The sequence below is a fragment of the Podarcis liolepis genome, assembly GCF_965112155.1.
Source record: "Podarcis liolepis genome assembly, chromosome: 9".
Lineage (NCBI taxonomy): Eukaryota > Metazoa > Chordata > Lepidosauria > Squamata > Lacertidae > Podarcis > Podarcis liolepis.
Window position 1 is genome coordinate 59,250,841 of NC_139564.1, and position 23,602 is coordinate 59,274,442.

Genomic DNA, 23,602 nt, shown 5'->3' on the forward strand with positions numbered 1-23,602 from the left:
CTAACTAACACAACATCCAGGTGTCCATCACAATACGCACCAAAGACCGTCCTTGCCGGGACAGATTCTCTGTTCAGCCAGAATGACACCTGGGACAGGATGACTGTCATGATGCAGGGGAGGTAGGTCTGAATCACAAAATAACCGATCTTCCTCTTCAAATGAAAATGAGCTGTCATTACTTTGTATTCACCTAGAAATGAATGGATCAAATTAGGAGGAGCGGTAGAAATAATTATGAATTGCCTCCACAATAAACCATTTTTCATGACAAGCTGAAGACATCTGCTTTAACAAGGCAAACATACTGCAGATATCCACACACGCCCCTCTCCAAAAAGCTGTATGTCGGTAAATCCAAACAAAGTTTGAGCCCCACAAAAGCACACCTAAGAACTAATTTCAGCAAACTTATACTTTTGCTTTCTATGCCTGGCATTTTATAGTATGATACAGTTACTAGTAATGTTATTGTTATGTTTAGTTACTTTGTTTTGATACTATTTTATATATTTGGACAAAGCTTCATATTGAATATTGGTCATTGACCATAATAGTAGTTATTTATAGCCTGCCCATCTGGCTGGATTGATTGATAGTTTAATTTTGAGCAGCACACCCTCAAAGCATTAAAAGCTGCACCTAAAGCTCACTTTGGTCTAAAACGTGATTTGCGTGATGGGGAAGAGTACAGAACTAAATGCACAATTCTTTGGATCTCAACATTTTCCTTTACTCTGCAGTCTCTACAAAAGTGAATGCGATACTCTACTATTGTTGAATCATCCGGAACTATGACTCCAGATACTTCCCAGATGGGGGTTTATTGTGCAGCTCATGCACGACAGTTTTTTTGCAGTGTCCACCTGACATTGTCATTATCAAAATGGCAGCCCATATTTTTTAAAATTATATTTAATCCAGATTTCTGCTTACAATGGAAACTCTGTTAAATAAAAATAACCCATGTTATTGCTCCTTAGCACACTGTTTTGGGCGTATGGTTTGTCATGTGTGTGTTAATTTTTTAGAACACATTCCAGCCATTCTGATTCTGGTAGTCCAAGTGGTGCAAGTACACATTTTTGTACCACTTCCCACATGCAGATGGTACATCTGAATTTGAGCAATCCAGTTCCAAGGACCTATTATTTTTTTTTTTAAAAAAAACCCAATACTGTGGTACCTCGGGTTAAGTACTTAATTCGTTCCGGAGGTCCATACTTAACCTGAAACTGTTCTTAACCTGAAGCACCACTTTAGCTAATGGAGCCTCCTGCTGCCACCACACTGCCAGAGCACGATTTCTGTTCTCAACCTGAAGCAAAGTTCTTAACCTGAAGCACTATTTCTGGGTTAGTGGAGTCTGTAACCTGAAGCCTATGTAACCCGAGGTACCACTGTAGAAATAGATAACACCCCCCCCAAAAAAACCCCACACCCTTGAAACATGGTAAGTAACCATGAAACATGATAAGTAAAGATTGGCAATGTTTGCTCTTGTGAATGTCTGGCAATTTATTTATTTTATGTGCACAGGCACACAAATATCTGTGTACACGCCACAAATAGGAAAAGGTAATGGAGGGTAGGGAGTAATGATTAGGGCAAGGAGCCACAAAGCACAGCACAGAAAAATTCAAACAATGATGATAGGTCACTGATAAAGAAAAACTGAAAAATGGAGTATGTGGACGTTCGCATTCCAATTAACACAGAGAGAATTATATCTAAATGAGCCATTTTGCAACCTAGAGCTCCCATATGGAAGCCCTCTATGATATAGTATATTATTGTAACATCACTTAGAGACTTTGGTAATTCAGTGGCATATAAATACTGTACCTTAAATTAAGTTCTAGCATCTATAATTTCCTATGTCCACAAGTCAACCTGGCAAGGCCACAGAGTGTAGTCTGCATGTATGGCCAAAAGTGCACCAGTGGCTGAAGGAAAAAGGACTCAAGCGGTTTCTTCTTTGTCTTACTAACCTGTACTTGATTTAGCTGTTTCTTCTCCAATTGTTTGCCCTATGAGATCATACTGATTCAACCTCGAACCGTCCGGAGCCACTTCTACTGAATTAGATGCATTGAAGGTCCACTTGTAGGTCACTTCTGAAGATGTATATGCATCTACAGGGGGGAAATAAGAAGAGACGTTATCAGCTCAAAAGAGAGCAATTATTTGGGAATAGCTGCTCAGAGAATTCAGCACAGCCTCTGATATTCACTGACTCTCTTGATCTCTTAAGCAGTAGGAACTTGGAAGTGCTTTGTCTATATAAGACAGGGGGGAAGAACCTATGCAGGCCTTGGCCCAGTTTCATGAAGGTAGGAGAGATAGGATGGGAAGGGAAGGGCAAAACCTGAAATGGATTGAGTGATGGGGGAAGAAGAGGAGAAGCTGTCAACAAGCAAATCCATTGAAAGCCCTGGCCCTCTGCCATCAACTTAGCTAGGAGACAGGGAGGGAGACAGAGAGGGAGGGGGGAAAGGGGTGGCCGTAAAAGGGAGAAGGGGCTGGCCCCAGCCACTTTGAGCTCTGGACCCACCTATTACTGGTATGTGGCTCTGACAGATTGCCACTAAGGGAATGTGACCCTCAACAAAACAAAACTCCCCAATCCCTGATGTAAGAGTACACATAAAGGATGCAAAGCAGTTCTCCATGTGCAGAGGACAGGATGCAGAGATGGTTACAGATCAGTGCTGGCACCAGTGCAGCAACCACAACCTCCCACTCCATCCATTGGGCCTGCAGTGTTCCCCAGGGGCCTGCACTGCTTGTCTCAGCAGAGATGAGAAGCCAAACTGGGGAAAGAGAGAGGGCAAAGGTTGGCTCCCTCCCCTTAACTGTCACCCAAGTGATGGCAGGCCCTATGTACATATGTCCAGCTGATACCTGCTCAGAAGCAGGTGAGAGAACAACATGGGAAGAAAGGAGCATATGGAGGACATAACTGCATCCAAAATTCCTTGCTTTGTGATTGTGAAAATACTGGATATCTGCTGTCAAAATAGATTAAGCACTGGATGTAACAAAATTGATTTAAAAAGACTGTTCAGCGTAAACATCTCCCATGAACATCTTAGGGCAGGTGTCAGGAACCTCTGGCCCTCCAGATGTTGCTGACTCTAGTCAGTCCCAGTAAGCATGGCAGATGGCCATGTATGATGGGGGTTGTAAGATCAACAACATCTGGGAGGGGCAAATTTTCCCCACATCTATTCATGATTTCACCCCCTAGAAGTCTGATATCTGATGGGCCTTCAGGAGATGCCATGGAGCAAAGATATTTAAAGAATGGGATACTTCATTTATGTTATCCTACAATGGAAAACATGGATTCAGTTGTATAAAATTGTTGGTTTTTCCTATAGGCAATTGTTAATTTAGATTTAAGGGAATTCATGTTATTGTATCTGCATTAAATCACATGGGTTTGCATTTGTGAAAGTAAGTTACCAGATTTGAATTACAGGAACTTTTGACAGCATAGACTCTACCAGAAACTAAAACTTGCAGTGTATGAAAGCATAATGCATTTCCATAACACAAACAATCCTGTATATACCAAGAAATGAATAAGACTGCTATTATGTATTAATTTTAAAAAATACTTATATGCTACGTATTTCGTTATAAAAGCAAAGTGGATTAACAACAACTATACATTGCTATTTCAATAGCTGATCCAGAATCCTTTGACATTGTGAGATGCCAGCTATAGACTTTCACTAACTGCAGCACAATGGCATATGTCTGAGCACTAATAATAAAGGGCTTCATGGACACATCATTAAACTAGTTGTGATCATCCAGAGAAGAAATTCCAGCTTCAGTATGAATATCAAGGTGAAAATCAGCACACCTCAATGTTGCCCAGAGATACCAACATAGACAACTGCAAACTATAAACCTTTAGCATCAGAGTACTTGGATAACTATACTATCATAATTCTTGTGGATGCAAAATTCGTCACAATTTTTTTGTGCCTCGATTTCTTTGTGTCCTTATGTTCCACTCATGAGAAGTCCAAATGAAGGAATTCAACCATAACCTTCTCCTTAACCCCTAATATGATCACATCATCAAGAAATAGCTACTGAAGACTCAAACCACTTCACAGAATACCACATAAGCAGTACAGAAAAATGCTGCAAGCAGGTTGCAGAAGTTCTTATAGCCATAGCTTGTGCAATTCTCTTCTCTACAGGTATAACAAACCTCTTCTTTGCACCTGCAATATTAGAGCCATTTCCAGGCCAGATATTAGAAAACTGCTCCCAAAGAACTGGAAATTTGTCCTAAAACATGTATTTCCTCTGTGTAAATTTCAGAAAGTCATCAATAATTTGGTTTTGGCAATGATCATACTCTAGGACATCCAGCCTTCTACACCATGAGATTGGCATAATATGCTTAAATTAATTGCCCTGATAAGCTAACTGATCGCCAAATTCTGCACCTGTTGAAGTTTCCAAACCATCTTCAAAGGCAGCACTACACATAATGCATAGGGGATAAATTTGAACCCTGAGGAACCCCCACGCTGAAAGCTACACAGAGCCGAAGAACACTGCCCAAGCATTACCCCCTGAAAAGGACCATCCAAGGAGGACTGGCATCACTGCAAAGCAATGACACCCACCCCCAACTTGGACAGTTGCTCTACGGCCGATTATATCAAATGTTGCTGAGAAGTAAAGGAAAATTAACAGGGACACATTTCCCTTCTTTCCTGACAGATGTCATAATACAGGGCAACCAAAACTGGACCTAAAGCCTGAATCAAGACCCAGTCTCGAATTAGAAGTTGGAGGCTCAGAGAAGCCAACCTCAAAGGAGAGCTGAGCTTTCAAAGCCCCTAAATTCATTTCCAGCTGCAATCAAAATGTGAATTCCCAGCGTCCCCATTCTATACCCTTTACAGTGGTACCTCGCAAGACGAATGCCTTGCAAGACAAAAAACGCGCAAGACGAAAGAGTTTTCCGTTTTTTGAGTCGTTCTGCAAGACGAATTTCCCTATGGGCTTGCTTCGCAAGACAAAACATCTTGTGAATTCTTGCGAGTTTGTTTCCTTTTTCTTAAAGCCGCTAAGCCGTTAATAGCCGCTAAGCCGCTAATAGCCGTGCTTCGCAAGACAAAAAAACCACAAGACGAAGAGACTCGCGGAATGGATTAATTTCGTCTTGCGAGGCACCACTGTACTTACTTGTCAAGCAGCGATGGCTGCACATGGGAGAGGAGTAGAGGGAGGTTTTCCACCCCATTGTGGAGGGAGAGAAAGAAGGAAAACACGAAGCAAAAAAACACCCCCAATGCTTCTCCTGTCTCTGTTGTTGGGTTGTCCTCTGCTGTGGTTCTCTTACTGCCCCCACTTATTGTTTATAGACTAGGCATTTATCTGAAGCCAATTGGATTAAAGTTGTTCTGCACTTTCTATTCAGTTTCATCCACGAATTGTTGTTTCTGCAAGCGACTCTTCTCTTGTAAATCGAAACATTTTTGTTTCAGTTGAACAACGTTTACCAAACTATGTTTTCAGTTGATTGGCAATAGACAGTGGATGTTTCATGACCCACAAATGTGGCAAAAGACAAACAAACAAACAAACAAACCACCGGAGGTGTTCAGTGAAACAGCCCTTTATTTATTTATTGTTCATTTAAATTTACATAAACAATAACATAAAAAAGAATATATATAGCACAAGAGTAATTTTGAAATACCTGACCCTTCCATTTTCAGAAATGAAAATACTTGGTCATCTTATCTCCAAATCCATGAGCTCTTTATTGTCTTAACTATACTTTTAAAGACAAAGGATCACAGTTAAGATCAATTTAAAGCAGCATTATAATTTATTAAATATTAAAGTAAATAATAGCATGCTGGCCCAATCAACATTTGGGACTTTCAGGGAAAATAAAATGACATTATCCAGGACATGCTGATAAAATCAGCTTTGTTGTCCCTACCTTCCAAATGAGTGGCACAAATGTGATAATGAAAATGGTACCTGTTACGTATTAAGATGTTAGTCATGGTGTTGTTGTTTTTAATTTGATTAAATAAACAGACCATATCTCTGTGTCTTATTTGTATTTGCTCATGTAAGAAGCTGAAGCTTTCTCCTGCCCTTTGCCATTTGATGACCAGGTCCTTCACAGACATCATTATCTACTTGCCTCCTGTTTCTCAGGTTGACTGCTTAATATGAGCATTTAGTTGGCCACTCTATCTAGCACCAGGAGAAGGTGGGGCTAGTTTGGCTTCTGCATCTTGGGGTGTTTTCTTCTCCAACGAACTCCGCTTCCACAGATCAGGGTGTCTATCTGGGACATTCCATTCTGTTTCTTCCACGTTTGGGTTTACTTCGTCTACACCTGTGCATGAAATAAAGGACTGGTCAGTAGGCTACACCCTCTTTATTTTCAGTGGATAAACAGTGTTCAAGGTATCTTTGGTTTCGGTTGCAAATATGGTAAGTACAGCAGGTTCCCTATTGTTAATGATGACTCAGGCATGCACTTCAGGGCTGCTTGCTTGAGGGAATGCAGGGGTATTTCCATGAGTATAACGGAACCCCTATATTTTGTGAGAGATGTATATGCTGCAACGTATATGTAGCAGTTGTGAGCATCTTTTGAGAAACACTACATTCATGGCACACCTAGGCATCATGAAGTTGCTGCAGTTTGAACCAGGTTCTTAAATTTTACACATAGCACTGGCAGTAAAGCAAGGAGGAGGAGGACATTTAAGAGAGGTGTAAAAAAAACCAAAAACCACTCACCTTGTAACTCTGTGAAACTTGAAAGCAGGAGAGGCTGACCAGGACTGAACTGTGGTGTGTGCTTGGACTGCTCTCATCAGAAACCATGTAGAATTAACTCTGGAAAGTTAAGAATAAATCTTCAAATGAGAACTGGAGGTTGAGAGAGAGATGGCCCACACATCTGGTTCACCGACATTAGGCAGCAGCAACGTTGGATCCATCTTGTCATCCCAAATCATGGGTTGCATCTCTCAGGCATCATGGCACAAGGTGCTTTCCACTGTTGCACTCCAGGATCAACAGGACCTCAAGTGATCCTGCCTTGAGTGGTGCAGGCTTTCCCCACAGTTTCACCAGTGAGAGTTACTGGTGAGCAGGAGCCTGAACAACATGTTAGACCAACATATAGCTGCCACTGTTGCCCCATGCCCTTTTACTTCCTTCAGGAAATCAGTGTACTTGGTGCCTGTCATGATCCCCAAGTCATTCAGTGACTAAGGCACTGAGTTGGAGCCTACAGTGTCACTGGCCAAGGAGCTGGTCTAGGTTCCTGACTATGAGTCTCATGCTGAAGATCAGGGATCATGAAATCCAAGGCGGGCAAGTAGAAGCCTGCTGAAGAGATCCCGTAGTTCCAGGGCCTATAGAATCAGAGACAGGATTCTCAAGGGTGTGTTGAGTGCACCAGGCACAGGAAATGGATTAGGTGGGAGACTGTGGAGCTCAGGGAACATACCTCCCTTCAGATGTGCGTTGGCCTTTTAAAAGACTCTAGTTCTTCAAAAGGGAACGGGGCAAAGGAGAGGTAGATGCAGGCAGAGGATCAAAAAGTTCACCTATAGCTATTGTTAGAGCAAGCTGCTCACTAGGAGCTCCCCTTGCACTGACCTACTGTGTCCTATAGGCTCCTCCAGAATAGTTCCTGGTGCACAACAACCTTCTGCAATGTGTGCTGCTGTGGCTTTATTGCAGGATGTGTTAGTTGTTGTAAACGAATGGTTGCCTCTGTTGGATCTGTGCTGGGAGACATCTCAATCAAGGGTAATGGGCTGAAGACTCATATTGCTGGTCCTTGGATGTTTCTTCAATCGTTGTCTCCTGCTGCACAGGGATCATTTTTCTCCCATCCAACAGGAATGGCACTAGCTTCTTATAGAGCTTCTTACTCATTTTTCCCCCAGTCTCTGTGTGCATGGTGAGCTCCTTTTTTGTTGTTTTGAAGACTTTCACTTTTTCCCATCATGGCACAGAGGTTATGGAACATCCCCTCTTGCACACTTTTTAGGATAGTCAATTGAAAACTACCTCATACCTGAACTGAGAATGAAAGGTCTCCAAGGGCTGGGATGCTCAGCTACAGGTCTCAGAAGCACATACCCTATACTTTGGATATATGTGTGCCTCTCCCAGCTCCACCCCCAGACTGAGGTGTGAAGCATTTGACAAAAAACTTTTTGTTCATCTGCCTTATTCTAATCAAATTCAGAAATTTTATTGTTGTATTTTAATCACGGCTGATGTATTTAATGATTGTAAACCACTTTGTGAGACAATTGTTCTAAAAATGGTATCTGATACTTTAAGATGAATAAATAAACACCATCTCATCTTATTGCTCAAGCTCAGCTTCAATAATTACGTGTGAAATGCAATAACAATTACACTCCTATTCTATAAAGCATGTTCCAGGTATCTGTGAGTAGACCACAATGTAGCATGATTGAATTTTACCCCCAATATAACTTGCTCCATAATTTGATCATCTAAAACCCACCTATGCTGGGAAATGCTGTTTTCAAAAGCTAAAACCTTTGCTTTTCCATAATTGAACTTTAAACAATTGTGCTTACAGTAGATTAAAAACTGAGATAACAGGCATTTTAGCCCAAGTATAGAGCAGAAGGGGAAAACTGCATAAAGTAAGATACAAATTTTCCTATTACCTGCTGATTCAGGACCCTAAACTGTGTTTTATATAACTGACTTTTTTATTTTGTTCTGTGTATATCACAATGTTTTTTGTTGCTATGGCCAACGGCTGACACAAATAAAGTTTCATTCATTCCTATTACCTAGTTTTGGTAGGAGTCCATCTGGGTCATTTAAGACAGTTCTGGGATCATTTAGGAACAAATTAAACAAAGTAGCAGCAAGTATACATCCTTACTTAACTCCCTTGGTTGTGGGTTTATCTTTAGTAAACTGTCCCTTATTACCACATCTGATTTGTGAAAGACTATTGCAATACAAAGGCAAAAGAGGAAGAAGCGAGAAGTCTTTTATCAACAAGAATTTCTTCCACTTTCTGCCATAACTTGACCCTGGAGATATAACCAAAAGCTACCTTTAAATCCATGAAGGCAGCAAATAGTTTCCCTCACAAGGTTCTTGTATATTTTTCAAGAAGGTGACAAAGGATCAGACAGTGATCAAGGGTTGAACAATCTTCTCTAAATGCTGCTTGAGAATCAGTAAGTATATTCTCAGATTCTAAGAAAGAAATCATTCCATTGCTTAAGAACCTGGCATACAACTCCCCCTTGACTGATGGCAGGCTAATAAGCCTACAGTTTCCCAGATCATAAGCTTGACCCTTTTTTTTAAAAAAGGTACCACTATTGCTTTTTCCATCTAGAAAGGATCATGCCAGAACAATTCACTGTAGTAAAAAGGGCATCCAACAATGGGGACCACCAAGGTTGCCTTACTTATATAAGTTTCAGAGGTTTATTAATCAATCCTTGGATCCTTCCCACTCTTGATCTGAGGAATCACAGGTAAGACTTATTTTACAGAAACTGGGTTCCCAGGATTGGTCAGCTGTCTAAGTAGATCCAGCAGCTATAACCGCTGCCTATGAGCGGATGGATTTAACCACTGAAGCCCTTGGGGAAAGATAAGCAGCCTCGGCAGTGGGCTGGCTGTTTCTGCCTGTGCTGAAAATGTAGGGAGATGACTTGAAGGCTTTGCAGGAGTGGATGAAGGCCATGGAGGAGGATGTGGCTCGGGAAAGAGATATGCAAGCTACCGTCTGTGAAGTTGTAAGGGATTCAGGCGGAAAGTTAGAGAAGCAGGAAAAGGAGCTGCTCGCACTGGCTTCTTGATGTGTACAGAAAAGGGGACACTGTTTGCATCGCCCTAGGGTGCAACTATTCTTGGTCATCCTGCTTGGTCATCATCAGGATGGGATGATAAAGCTGAGGACAGCACCTAGAATGAGGAAGGGGAAGTAGTGATGATGATGAGGGAATGAGGCTGGCTTTTACAGAAACTGGGTTCCATTTTGGTGTGACTCATAGCACAGCATCAAGTAGAGAGCCTAAATAAGATGTACCGTATTTTTTGCTCTATAAGACTCACCTTTTCCCACCTAAAAAGTAAGGGGAAATGTGTGTGTGTCTTATGGAGCAAATGCAGGCTGCGCAGCTATCCCAGAAGCCAGAACCGCAAGAGGGATTGCTGCTTTCACTGCGCAGCGATCCCTCTTGCTGTTCTGGCTTCTGAGATTCAGAATATATTTTTTCTTGTTTTCCTCCTCCAAAAACTAGGTGCGTCTTGTGGTCTGGTGCGTCTTATAGAGCAAAAAATACGGTAATAATATCATCTGTGTCTGTAAAGTTGGCTCTAAAGTGGTCCTCAGACATGCGCTGAGATAAAACGGTATAGAGCTTGTGATCAAGAATGCAAAACTCCTGAGACCACTTGCCAGAAGGTTTTACGGTCTTTATTAAGGGAAGCATTCAGAAACAGCATCCATGGATCACAAAAACCTGGTGCTCTTTGTGTGGTAATAAGGCCTTTAATTCCACCCCCCCCCAATTGAAAATAACAAAAGGAAAGACTGCTTAGCCCTGACTTCCTGTAAGAAAAACAGGAGCCTTTTAGAGCCTTTCCCCATCAAATTGCACTCCTCATCAAACTATTGGACACTCTCAGCATTATACATTAGCATTTTCCTCTTTTAAAAAGGAAGCTTTTCACCAAAAGAGATGCTTTGGAAAAAGATTTCTGCTTTACACACTCTCAGCAAAAATTCAAATTAAAGATTCAAACACATCAGTGTTATCTACTTTTATTTGCTCCGTAGATCTTAACCAGAGCACATATTGTTTTTTCTTTAGGTCGTGTCCAGGAATTAAAATCTGAGGCATCCAGAGTCCTTCCTTAACTGACTAGACCAGGGTTTCCCAAACTTGGGTCTCCAGCTGTTTTTGGACTACAATTGCCATCATCCCTGGCCACTGGTCCTGCTAGCTAGGGATGATGGGAGTTGTAGTCTAAAAACAGCTGAAGACCCAAGTTTGGGAAACCCTGGACAAAACAATGATCCTATTCAGTCACCAATGCCTCCCTTCCCTAAGACCCGTTGAGGCTCTCCTGTTTGTCTGTGTCCACGTGTGGACTAACAGTGTCAACTAAGGATTCTTTCATTATGTAATTCTTAGGTGACTCAACCTATTTTACCTTGAAAACTTGCAAGAGCATTCACATCAGAAGAGACATCCTTTCTCCTGGGTGAGATGCAGTTGCTTAAATCTAATTGAGAGGCTGATGCCTAAGTTCAAAGCACAATGTATAAAACGTAATTCACAACCACAATAAAAATGTATATTATTACTTGTTTGGTGAAGGGCATTTTATCACAAAGAATTACACAAAGTGTGATCTTCAAACTAGCTTCAAAGCAAAGACGATTCACAAAATGTCTGCTCAGATGTCACAACAACCCATGTGATTTTACAAGCCATGGTTTTTTGTGTAGTGTCTGAGCCAAGTCTATACTTCTCAAAGGAAGAACAAAATATTAGTGAGATATATTGTCACCTTTCCACCACACAAACAGAATTAAGCATGGACTCATACCAGTTAGCCTATCCTCATATTAGCCTGCTTCACACATCACTTTAAACCATAGTTAAGCTAAAGCGCAGTGTGCTGGTGCATGGGGTGGAATGGTTTGGCTCGTTTCTTTCTACAAAAAAACATGAGCTGTAACCAAGGATTGTTCTTTGCTTGGGTTGAACTTAACACTGAGCCAAACTATAGCAAAGCTCCAAACAGCCCAACAGAAGCAGGAGCTGGGTATAAGCAAAGGGCCACAATTTAAATCCCATGCACAATCTCTCTACATATTCACCTTTAAATCATAGTTAAACTAAACTAAACTAAACTTTAAGTCAAAGTGATGTGTGAACTAGCTCACTATTTAGTGCAAATGCATTTTCAGTTGCACTTTTTTTGTACAACTTAAAAAGCACATTTGTTGCATTGAAAGAGCATTGTAGAAGATTTTACCTGCTACAGCCTTCATACAAGTACAAAAGAACAAAACATTAAGATAAACTTCAGCTTGTGTAGGGACTGCATTGGCGTAATTTCATGTTTTCCAGATATTTTATTTCATTTTGCACACTGCATCAGGTATGTAGTTATTCTTATCCAGGTGCTGTATTAACAACTGTGTCACTCTGCTACTATAACGATTAAAACCTATTGGTCAATAAATGACATTACTTATGATGAATGCTGCAATTAGGCCATAATATCTTCTGGAAAAACAAGAACCCAGTGAATTTGCTAACATGTTCAAAGACAAAAGCACTGGAAATGAATTATTTTAAATATAAAAAACCCCAGAACATATAATGCAGCACAATGTTGCTGAAGCATACATAAATTGTGAGCAAGTCCAAGAGCAGAAATGAGATGTTGAACTACGTAAGATATTTACTAGCTGGAGGCTGCGCTTTTAGCCATGTTACTTACAGCTGCCAAATTTCAATGGGCACGAATGGGCATCCATAGGGAAGTCTTCTAAGTGCATTGGACATTCAGCTTGGACAGTAAGCCTAAAAGGGAAAAGACCGCTGTATACTTAAGTCTGCTGTTAAAGAGTCATGAAAACCAATTCCATAAAAATAAAATGAATTTACAGATTGCAGAGTTTAATTACACAAAATCAATTAAAACTTAACCCTCTATTTGTCCTTTGTTTGTTTTATTTCATCCTTCAGAGGATACTGCCTCATCACAACAAAGCGGATCCCAAAACTATAAGGCCAGCTGAATGAAATGGCAAATTACGGAACTACAGGTTACCCATTAACATTCAATTCAAAAATATGTGCCACATGAACACAGAAGTCCTATTAAAGGCACGTACCTTAAATAAAACTGTTTCAATAAAAGCACCCCAGAAAATAAATGCATCAAAGCAAAGACTCATCTATCAAAGCTAGAAACATGCAGCAAACCAGTTTGCATGTAACAGTAAGTCAAACCATGGCTTAGCATGGTTCCCGTGTTCCCATGGGCAACACACTAATTCCTTGGACCTCTTACTTCTGTGCTACCCAGTGCCAAGCCATGGTTTGGCTTATTGATTCATCTGAACTCAGGCTCATAGGTGTTCTCATTCTAGACAAGCCATGTGCTGCAAACAAGCTTTGTGCTTGGTTTACAGCTTGTGGTTGGGCTGAAAGAGACAAACCACGAGCCTAGGTTCAAATGCTAAGCCCTGGATAGTGCAACAGCAGAAATATCAGTAGAGGAGTGCAGTCTCCTTTTTTAGAATCCACATGTACATGCAAAATGAACCAATATTTGCAAACTGATAAGTTTATGTATTTTTTGCAAATGTAACAGATCTCTGATCCACCTGTATTGGGGCATCTCAAAACTATTCATCTGCTAGTTTAATAGCATGCAGTGGTTAGTATGTATGTGTGAATAGGCTACTAGGGAGGTCTTTAGATTATCAGGGCACTGGGAAGGATGTAGTTCTTTTCTGCATCCAGTACCTCTGGGAAATGGATGGCGTATTTTGCCATGTTAGGAGTCTGCTTACCCGAGTGTTTGCTGCAGGATGCTGTGAAATGAGAGTGTTAATAATAGGGAGCATGCTGGCTTGATGCTAAAGTGAGAACAGCTTACCAGGACAGTGATCAAAAGACAAAATAAAATGTGCACCTCATGGTATATAAGAGAGTCCCGTCATCTTGAATTCGTAGTAGCTTATTTGGCATTGTCATGTTGTGAGCTACTGACTTCTTTCCATTATGAAAGAATGTATCTGGAGTCCAGATTTTGCTGGCCATTAAATTGTTCAGTCGAAGAATGTTCATTGGACCCTTAAACTTTAATCTCTCATCTTTCCATCTTTGGCGGAAGAAAACATCTATTGTGTATTCCTGAAGTGGGGGGATATTAAAAGTGTTTTAAAGTTAGTTACTATCAGTCCATATCAATAAAGTAAAAGTAGCACATTACCAACTTGGAGAAAAAGCAAGGAGAGGCAGAACAATCAATACATATTTAGAAATTGTGTGTGCGTGTGTGTGTGTGCATACTTTCAAAGTTTTGCTGCATGTCTGCATGGCTCATGAAGTTTGCTGTGTACAATGCTTCCAAACTGTGTTTAAGTTTGGACTTTGGTGAGTCTGTAGTGGATAATATAGCATGAAGGGGAGAAAATAACAAAAAAATGTTTCTCTTCATGCCATGACTTCATGAAGTTGCTGGTATCATTAAGAAGATATCCTAAACAGATCTGCAAGATCATAATGGAACTCAATATATGTTTAATATCTTTATTATAGTCACTTCGCTGCATTCATGAAAAACAGATGCAGAAAAACTGGCCTATACATTAGATGCCATATTTTCAGACAGCAATAAATTTATTCCATCCTTCAATTTTATTACCTCCTCCAAAACATTTTTCTCAATTTTAAATGTTTTGTTTTATTTTAAAGGGTTTTTTTAAGTCCTTTAATAGGATATTCCCCAAAACACAAAAATATTCAATCCTGCAAAACTATGCTAAAGAATTTTGTTGCCTTAGCTATTCCCCTCATTAATAATACACACAATGATAAACATACAGCTTCATTTTACTACCTAATGTGTTCCAACTTAATTTTACTAGCTAATGTGATTCTATGATGGTTGCTTTGCATATCGACAGTCCCAGTTCCTTGCAATTCAGTAGAGTAATTGCAAAAAAAGCGAGGTCTTCTTGTTAATTTGTGCCACAGTAAATATTTTTAATAGGAGTACATGCATTACAATGCAGCATTTGATACACTTCCATTCTGCTATTTTTCTTCTGGTAATGCAAGCTTCAGTTTCAGCAGCCTGGAAAACAGGGAAATATCTTCAGAATAGGTAAACCTGGAATACAATCCTCCACACACTTACCTGGGAGTAAGCCCCATTGAGCTCAACGAGGCTTACTCTTTAGTAAGAGTAATGGATAGGATTGCATTGTTGGCATGGATATTTCTTGCCCCTCCTGACCCTTTTCTTTCATTTCTCTCGTTGCGTTCACTTCTCTCTATACCAAAAACAGTAGGCTTGTGCTAATCTTGCCCTGCAGTAAGACACAAGCTCTTGTGTAGAACCATATGGTGCAAACAACCCGGAAAGCCTGTACACTCCATCTTGGTAGTCAAGGGACTAGGTTTATTGTGCTACTCTCTTATCAGAGAGGTGGATGAAAATTGGGAAGGTGTCTGTTAGCAAGGGGTGAGTTAATTGGGCTAGTGTTGCCAATTTACGTAGCTTGCCTTTTTAAAATTATCAGTATTGCTTAACATGTTAGCCCCTCGAGGACAAGTCATGACAAATGCTTGATGTTTCAGCATCTATCCTTGCATTGGCAGCAAGGCTCTGCAGGCTTTTCATAGAATTGTAGAGTTGGAAGGGACCACAAGGGTCATCTTGTCCAACCCCCTGCAATGGAGGAATATTTTGCCCAAGGTGGGGCTTGAACTCGTGATCCAGAGGTTAAGCCTGTCTTGTAAGTTTTCACCTTCTTCTAATAAAGCACTAGCTTTGATCACTCAGGCATTTTTTCCCCATCCTTCTTGGGAACTCCTGCACCAAGCCACTTACACACATCCTCCTTTTGGCCTGTGGATAATGATGATAATGATAGTGACAACAACAACATCATTATTTATACCCCACCCATCTGACTGGGTTGTCTCAGGCACTCTGGGCAGCTTCCAATGCATACAAAAACATTAAAAAAAATCAGGACAATAGGCACAGTTAGCAGGTTTCCAAAGTAAGGATGCGTTGGGGAGACATAGCAGCCAGATGGTGAATTCCTGGCTGGAGTTAGGAAGAGTGGGTGGGTGCCTGTGGCAGAGGTGCTGGGTGGGTTTGGGACTTCCCAGGATTGGTCAGCTGTCTAAGTAGATCCAGCAGCTATAACTGCTGCCTATGAGCGGATGAATTTAACCACTGAAGCCCTTGGGGAAAGATAAGCAGCCTCGGCAGTGGGCTGGCTGTTTTTGCCTGTGCTGAAAATGCAGGGAGATGACTTGAAGGCTTTGCAGGAGTGGATGAAGGCCATGGAGGAGGATGTGGCTCGGGAAAGAGATATGCAAGCTACTGTCTGTGAAGTTGTAAGGGATTCAGGTGGAAAGTTAGAGAAGCAGGAAAAGGAGCTTCTTGATGTGTACAGAAAAGGGGACACTGTTTGCATTGCCCTAGGGTGCAACTCTTCTTGGTCAACCTGCTTGGTCACCATCAGGATGGGATGATAAAGCCGAGGACAGCACCTTGAATGAGGAAGGGGAAGTAGTGATGATGATGAGGGAATTAGGCTGGCTGCACGCCCTTTGATGCAGGCTAAAGTGAAATAGTGTAGGGTTGGTGCTGCCCCAGCCCTGCCAATCTAGGTGAATACTGTTCATGATGATAAATCTGGTGAGCTCATGGAGCTGGCTAAGTAATTTCATCAGTAGCCACGCGAAACACTGTGGGCCTGGCTGTCACATTTGTGGGATGAAGGAGAGGGCAGTTTGAGTCTGTTGATGGGAGAGGCAGTGAGCAATGTGGCTGCAGACCCAGCCCCAAGGCAGCAGCTGCATGGGTCTCAGAAGATGCAAGGCAATCACTGTTTGCTTGATTGGATTATAGCCATGTATCAAGATGCTTGGGGAGCAATAGCAGGGATGGAGGTAGAACACCCCCATGGCATACACAGGCAATGGCAAGTCCACTCCACTTATGACTGGGACTTTAAACTCCTACTGGCACTTATGCAAGAACTGGGTGGGCCTTGAAAACAGTGCAAGTTCTAGCAGGTGTGAAAGACCCCTGACTACCAAGAAGAAGTGAAACCGATCCTCCAAGCTCCACAGAAGTTGCCCTATCAGGCTGGGGAAAGGTTGCTTCAACTCATAGGCTGTAGTGGCTGCAGTGTCAGGGGAAGCAAAGGGTTTGGCTCAACTCAGCCTGCTGGTGGAAGCCCTCTGGCCAATTGCAAGCTGCTGAAATGCTCAGCTCAGCTGGGACAGCTACTTGTGTAGTACTGGTAGAAGGAGACAATGTGCCTAGAATTGTGCCTAAATGATATTTGTCTGCTTGTCAAAGGTTGCACCTGGAGTGGATAGCAGCAGTCACAGCCATCATAATCTGAAGGGTCCCAGGGTTCCTCTACTGTCTGTATCCACACTTGTGCCAAGATGTTTCTGCAGCTCCTGTAGATCAGGAGCTTGGCTGTCATCAACTCCCACAGCGGCAGTGGAAATCTCTACCTCGATTGGACCCATCGATCAGCAGAAAATACTGGCTCTTATAATTGCTGGATCTGCACACAGATGCCAGTGCAAGGACATGGTGGTTTCCCCAACACATTTCAAGCCATTGGATAAAAATGATTATTGTGTGGTGCAATGTTATTTGAATGCTATGCTAAGCAAGTACCCCAGTGTGTACAAGAGTTGCTCTCTGATCTTACCTTCTCAGTCAATGCAATGAGACGAGAAGGGATAATGTATCCTGAAGGGATTAGGGTCATACTAAGCAGATGTGGGATGGGGTCATATGGTTAACTCCTTTATATGCCATCAGTCAAGCTGGAGGGATTTGTTGGGACCAACAAAATGCAACCTACATTAGACCTGGTAAGAGGAAACCTATATGGAACATGGGATCAACACCCTTGGGTTGTTTGCTGGAGCCAGGACCACTACAGACATGTTATGGCCTGGGACTAACTGGACCAGACCCCTAGGATTTACTGGGTGGGAACAAATGGTACCTATTGGGTATGTGGGAACTATGCCTGGCTGTGGTTGCCCCCAGGGTGGCATGGATGATGTTACCTGGGTCTGCCTTGGGTACCGTATCAGATGACGCCAGCCCTGTCTAGTGACAGGGCATTAAATTGGCGAACCTGGAAAGGAAGATGGACTTTGATCAGTTTTTAACCATGGTGATTATTTGATAGTATTGATTTCACCTGCTGGAATTATGTTCACCATGATGAAGGTCAGTGAGTTTGCCGAGATAATGCAGGCAGCTTTAAACACCACCGCACTGGGGTTGGCTGCCCTCAATGAGGAAGCCTCTGCCGTGAAAGCAGCTGTCTTGCAAAACAGGCTAGGTTTATATATGATTGCAGCTGCTCAAGGAGGGTGTTGTGCTTTTATAAAGCAGGGGTGCCGCATACATGTCCAGATAAACCTAGCTTCCTAAGTAAAAGGATGCACGCTTTGTATCAAGATAGCACTAAGACAGCCAACTTGGAACAAAAAACATGGAGGATTGTGATATAGGTTCCAAAGGCTTGGAGGATGGTGGCACTGCTTATTAATTATGACTGTCACAATTACAGTGATAGGATTGGTTTTGTTTTGTTTTGTTTTTATATTGTTGTGGATTTTGCTTGCAGCCGAGTAACAAATGCACCACATGACTCCCCTCCTTTGAGACCCCAAGGGAACTACAGAAGAACACATGGGGCAGATTGTGTAGATCCAAATGGTGCAAATGTCCTGGAAGGCCTGTAAATGCCACCTTGGTAGTCAAGAGAACCCCGACTTTGAAACTTTGAAGCCTTAGTTTTGGTTTAGTTAGTTTGGAGAGGGGAGGCTTCTCGTGCTGACTGCCTTATCTGAGAGATGGGTTAGGAAGGTGCCTCTAAGCAAGGGGTGTGTTAATTGGGCTATTATTGCTATCTTACTTAGCTTGTTTAACATATTAGCCCCCCACAGACAAGTCATAACGAATGTGTTTCCTGTTTGGGAGTGCAGCAGGGCTCTGGAGGCTGTCTTGTCAGCTTTCACCTTCTAGTAATGCACTAGCACGGATCACTCTGATGTTTTTGACATCTGTTTTTGGAACCCCAGCACCAAACCACTCACACTGGCCCTCCTTTTGGGCTTGTGGATCAATCAGGACAGTTCTTGTTGAATTGCCACCCTCTTCAGTTATAGCACAGAGCCAGACTTGTTCAAAGTCAGAAGTGCTCTATAAGGTGAAATCTATGAAATCGGGCTGGGCGCACACACCACTGAATTCAAAAGTTGACAACTTAACCTAAAAGCCTCAAGATGAAATCTGGCTGAGCTTTCTCTACTCCTGTATGCAAAATTCAATATAAGAGATATTCAGTTTTATGGAAGGTTTGGATGTGAGTGTGGGATGTGATATTCCAAATTCGATTCAGTGTAGGCCTTGGCAACATTCCCACCTTGAAAACTTCACCTTTTGTTGCAGATGTTCTGTTATGCATTTGTATTCACTAAACAGCATCTCATAAATCTACTTGGTACAAGTAGATGTGAAATATTGGCATGTATAAATTTCTGTAAGTGATAAAAGTATATGCCCACCTCCCTTGTGGCTGATAAATCAGAGTGTGAAATCCAGCTGCTCCTCAGTTCAGTTATCAGTGCTCTTGGATGAGTGGATGAAAATCTGGAGACATGCGAATGACTAGTCCAAAATCCCTGTAGCCTCGCCATTTCATGTTAGGGGTGTTTGGATCATACTTTTGGTAAACACAGACATTTTCATATATATATTTTGCTTACAAATTATTGCTTCTCAACTTTTATATATATATAAACAACATACACACAATTCCTTGGCATACCATCTTCATAGTCATAAGGCAATTTAGTGATAACCATTTCTAATTTAATTTTGCCTTGTTTTAGTTTCAGAACTGTTAATAGCATTACTGTGCTGTATCAGAAACACATCTAGGAAGCTAATGACGCTGTTTTGCGCAAACAGCATTTTCAAAAACAAATGTTCAAAGCACACACTTCTGCCAGGTATCTGAGCGTAGATGTTTTGTGATATGTACCTGAGTGAGACACACTCAGAAAAAGTGGCTCCCTCAATTCATTTTGTTGCTGAGTAATTCCTTACTGCTCCATTTTAATGAATTCTAACCTTTGTGCCAAACATCAATAAGGATTCTGAAGAAAGTTCCTTAACAACAGTAATTAATCAAACTAAATTTAAGCTTGTTGGTGTCTTTAATATCTTATCTCTCTTACATCGTAGATGTTGATTCATATTATGGATGCTTGTTCTGTATTATTTTATTAACACTATTGCTACATGTTTGTCATGGTCTTTTGGCCAGAACAATAAACTTATAAACTTGAACAACAGTAATTAGAGATAGACAAATCTGTCAATTTCAGTTTCTCACCCACCCACCCACCCTTAAATGCCGTTTGCCATGTTTCTGCATCAGTTTGATTAAAAAAAGAAAAGTTCTCACAAAAATCCATCAGCATTCTGATGCATATTTCTTCTAATGCACACATTTTGCAAGCAATTTTCCATATTATGAGCATTTCTGTTATCAGCACTAATATGTGTACTTTTTTTGGTACGCTTGACCCTAATGTAAACATTGAGGGGGGCGGGTTTGCAGAACCAAAATCACAAAATTAAAAGAAGTGCAAATTTTGAAGGCCCCTTGCATTTCGGTTGACGCATTGCTTCGAGAAGCATGGATTAGGTAGGTCCGTGTTGAAAAGTGACCTAAACTGAATTTCTCTCCCATCCTTAATAGTAACTGTGTATTCCTCAACCAGTTCCCAAATGGCGAGAAGTTCCAGGGGTGCAACACATGCTGAACTATTGAAAATTCCATACATCTCTCTCATATATTCAGCACAGGGGTCTTTCCAATGTCCCAGTGCACTCTTCAGAATTGTCATCAGGACCTCATAAGTGCCAAGTAGCAAAAGTATGCCTGGGTTTTCACCAGAATAGAAGTTAGAATCATAGAATCATAGAATCATAGAATCATAGAGTTGGAAGAGACCACAAGGGCCATCGAGTCCAACCCCCTGCCAAGCAGGAAACACCATCAGAGCACTCCTGACATATGGTTGTCAAGCCTCTGCTTAAAGACCTCCAAAGAAGGAGACTCCACCACACTCCTTGGCAGCAAATTCCACTGTCGAACAGCTCTTACTGTCAGGAAGTTCTTCCTAATGTTTAGGTGGAATCTTCTTTTAGGTGGAAGTTCTAAAGGCCTATTCTAGTACAATCATACCGTGGGTTACAAACGCTTTGGGTTGCGTGATTTCGGGTTGCGCACCGCACTGAACCCAGAAGTACCGGAACGGGTTACTTCCTGGTTTCGGTGCTTGCACATGCACAGAAGCACTAAATTGTGCTCTGCGCATGCGCAGGAGTGCCGAATCATGACCCGCGCATGTGCAGACGCGGCGCTGCGGGTTGTGGACGCTGCGGGTTGCAAACACGCTTCCTGCACGGATCACGTTCGCAACCCGAGCGTCCACTGTATTACATGAGCAGACTGGGAACCACTGAGGCACAGCCCCCCCCCCAAAAAAAATACTGTAAGGGTAGAACAAGAAGTTTATGTGGGAAGAATCTGTAACATGCCTCACTCTAACACCATCTGCATTGCCAAAAGTCTCCAGTGAATTGCCAGACTGGGTCTAAACTTCAGTCTGGGCAACTGCAAATGTGACTTGCATGGCCAAGACTCCTCTAATACACCGTCGGGTCAGTAAAAACCCTCCCTTCTTATTGCAGTGAAACCGGGGCTTCAGAAAGAGTCCAATGCATGATGGATTTAACAGTTAAAATACTTTGGGCAGCACTGAATTCTTACAACATGGCAATGAAGACAATGGGGGCTGGGGACACCAACACATTTTCTAAATCCATCCTTCTTTTTCCTGATTGTAAGGATATGTGCTGTACATTTTTCTAAATGAAGTGAATATGCAATTAGCTATTTAAATCAGGACTTAATGTTATAGGTTTCCTTTGTCAATTATGGTGATTAACTGTTCAGAGTTCCTGATTTGTTTTTCTGTTTTGTGTTTTAGGGGAGTAACTTTCTTTTTAATTTTTTAAAGTGAACACAGCTTTTCCTCTCAGGCTAATGTCAGAATAAATTTACATCACTGGCTTCTTTGCAATTCTTTAGGGCTTTTTCATCACAACACTAAGCTTACACATTTCATAAAACAGCTACAAGACAGCTGAATCTCCAAAGGTGCAATCTGCTTTATCCTTGCACTTTGCCTTCCTTTTGATGGTCTCTATTATTCTACATAATAAAGCCGAAAATCATCTCTGCATCCTTCACTCAAAGCATTGTTACTAATGCACTGAGCCTAAACTTGTAAAGCAGTGATTGAAAGTAAGGTTAGACTGGGAACAAATAGAGACATCCAGCTTACTCCGAAGGAGTCTGGGGGGCAGAATACCATGCAGTTGCATGTACCTAGTACACTGCGAAGTGAAAAGCAAATGGAGAGAAAAGGACTGCTTAGCTTTTGCCCTTTAGTCTATTTCCCCCCAAACTCCAGCACACCACCAAGCAGCTTTTATCTCTGCAAAGTTCTAGATCTAGTGAAATAAATTGGGTCTAGATCTAGAATACTGGTGGGAATACACAGCTGAGAAATACAGAGTTTCACTGCATGCAGTTGCAGGATAACACGTAAAGGTAAAGGTAAAGGGACCCCTGACCATTAGGTCCAGTCATGACCGACTCTGGGGCTGCGGCGCTCATCTCGCTTTATTGGCCGAGGGAGACGGCATACAGCTTCCGGGTCATGTGGCCAGCATGACTAAGCCGCTTCTGGCGAACCAGAGCAGCTCACAGAAACGCTGTTTACCTTCCCGCTGGAGTGGTACCTATTTTTGTACTTGCACTTTGACGTGCTTTCAAACTGCTAGGTTGGCAGCAGCAGGGACCAAGCAACGGGAGCTCACCCCATCGCAGGGATTCGAACCACCGACCTTCTGATCGGCAAGTCCTAGGCTCTGTGGTTTAACCCACAGCACCACCCGCGTCCCTTTTAGGATAACATGTAGTTTGCACCTAATGAAGTGAATCTCTTTAATGCTCCAGGCTGACACAGGTGCATATTCCTGCATTACAGGGGCTTGGACTAGATGATCAGCAGGGTCCCTTCCAATGCTACAATTCTATGATTACATTACTCTAGGCATGAAGCAAGAGGTGTCTACTAATATGCAGGGCAACCTATATCATTTGACACGGATTTAAGATCATCTTAAGTAAGACCATTTGGGTTCTTACCTATAAAGAGGATACCCCTACAGGTAAAAAGATGGCCTCAGTGGGACTTGAGCTCCACCTGGTGGTTGAAGGCAAATCTGTAGCTCCAAATACAGTGGTGCCTTGCAAGACGAAATTAATTTGTTCCGCAAGTTTTTTCTTCTTGAGAGTTTTTCGTCTTGCGAAGCACGGTTTCCCATAGGAATGCATTGAAAATCAATCAATGCGTTCCTATGGAAACCGCCTTCAGACCAGGTCCGGGGACAGTTTGTCCCCCGACCTCTTCTGAAGGCTGGGGGGGGCAAGGGCTTTTATTCCCACCGCCAGCCTTCAGACGGCTGTTCTGAAGGCTGGCGGTGGGAAGAAAAGCCCTTCTCCCCACCTCCCGCCCCGCAAGCTCCGGGGACAGGAGGGCTTTGCTGCCCACCGCCAGCATTTTAAAAGCCCCCGCTGTCCCGGGGCGATTTTAAAATGCTGGCG

At 42.1% G+C, this 23,602-nt stretch overlaps 1 protein-coding gene and 2 long non-coding RNA genes across 6 annotated transcripts in view; all 3 read right to left on the reverse strand.

The window, feature by feature from the left end:
* LOC310686473 overlaps positions 1–23,602 on the reverse strand; it is a 209,427-nt gene that overhangs the window by 125,201 nt on the left and 60,624 nt on the right. The gene's annotated exons all lie outside the window — the stretch shown is intronic.
* GABRA2 (gamma-aminobutyric acid type A receptor subunit alpha2) overlaps positions 1–23,602 on the reverse strand; it is a 73,757-nt gene that overhangs the window by 11,369 nt on the left and 38,786 nt on the right. For 3 of the 4 annotated variants that reach the window (XM_083460049.1, XM_083460051.1, XM_083460050.1), the window contains 4 exons: positions 13,756–13,976; positions 12,553–12,635; positions 1,992–2,135; positions 41–193 (listed from right to left, as the gene is read on the reverse strand). In XM_083460049.1, the coding sequence (XP_083316175.1) occupies positions 41–193; positions 1,992–2,135; positions 12,553–12,635; positions 13,756–13,976 (601 nt within the window). The remainder of the gene's footprint in view (positions 1–40; positions 194–1,991; positions 2,136–12,552; positions 12,636–13,755; positions 13,977–23,602) is intronic. The other variant, XM_083460052.1, reaches the window with a different exon arrangement.
* LOC310686443 lies at positions 14,585–23,229 on the reverse strand. The gene is made up of 3 exons (XR_014515921.1): positions 23,144–23,229; positions 17,907–17,977; positions 14,585–14,922 (listed from the first exon to the last, which is right to left on the reverse strand). It is a non-coding gene; the product is annotated as an uncharacterized lncRNA (long non-coding RNA).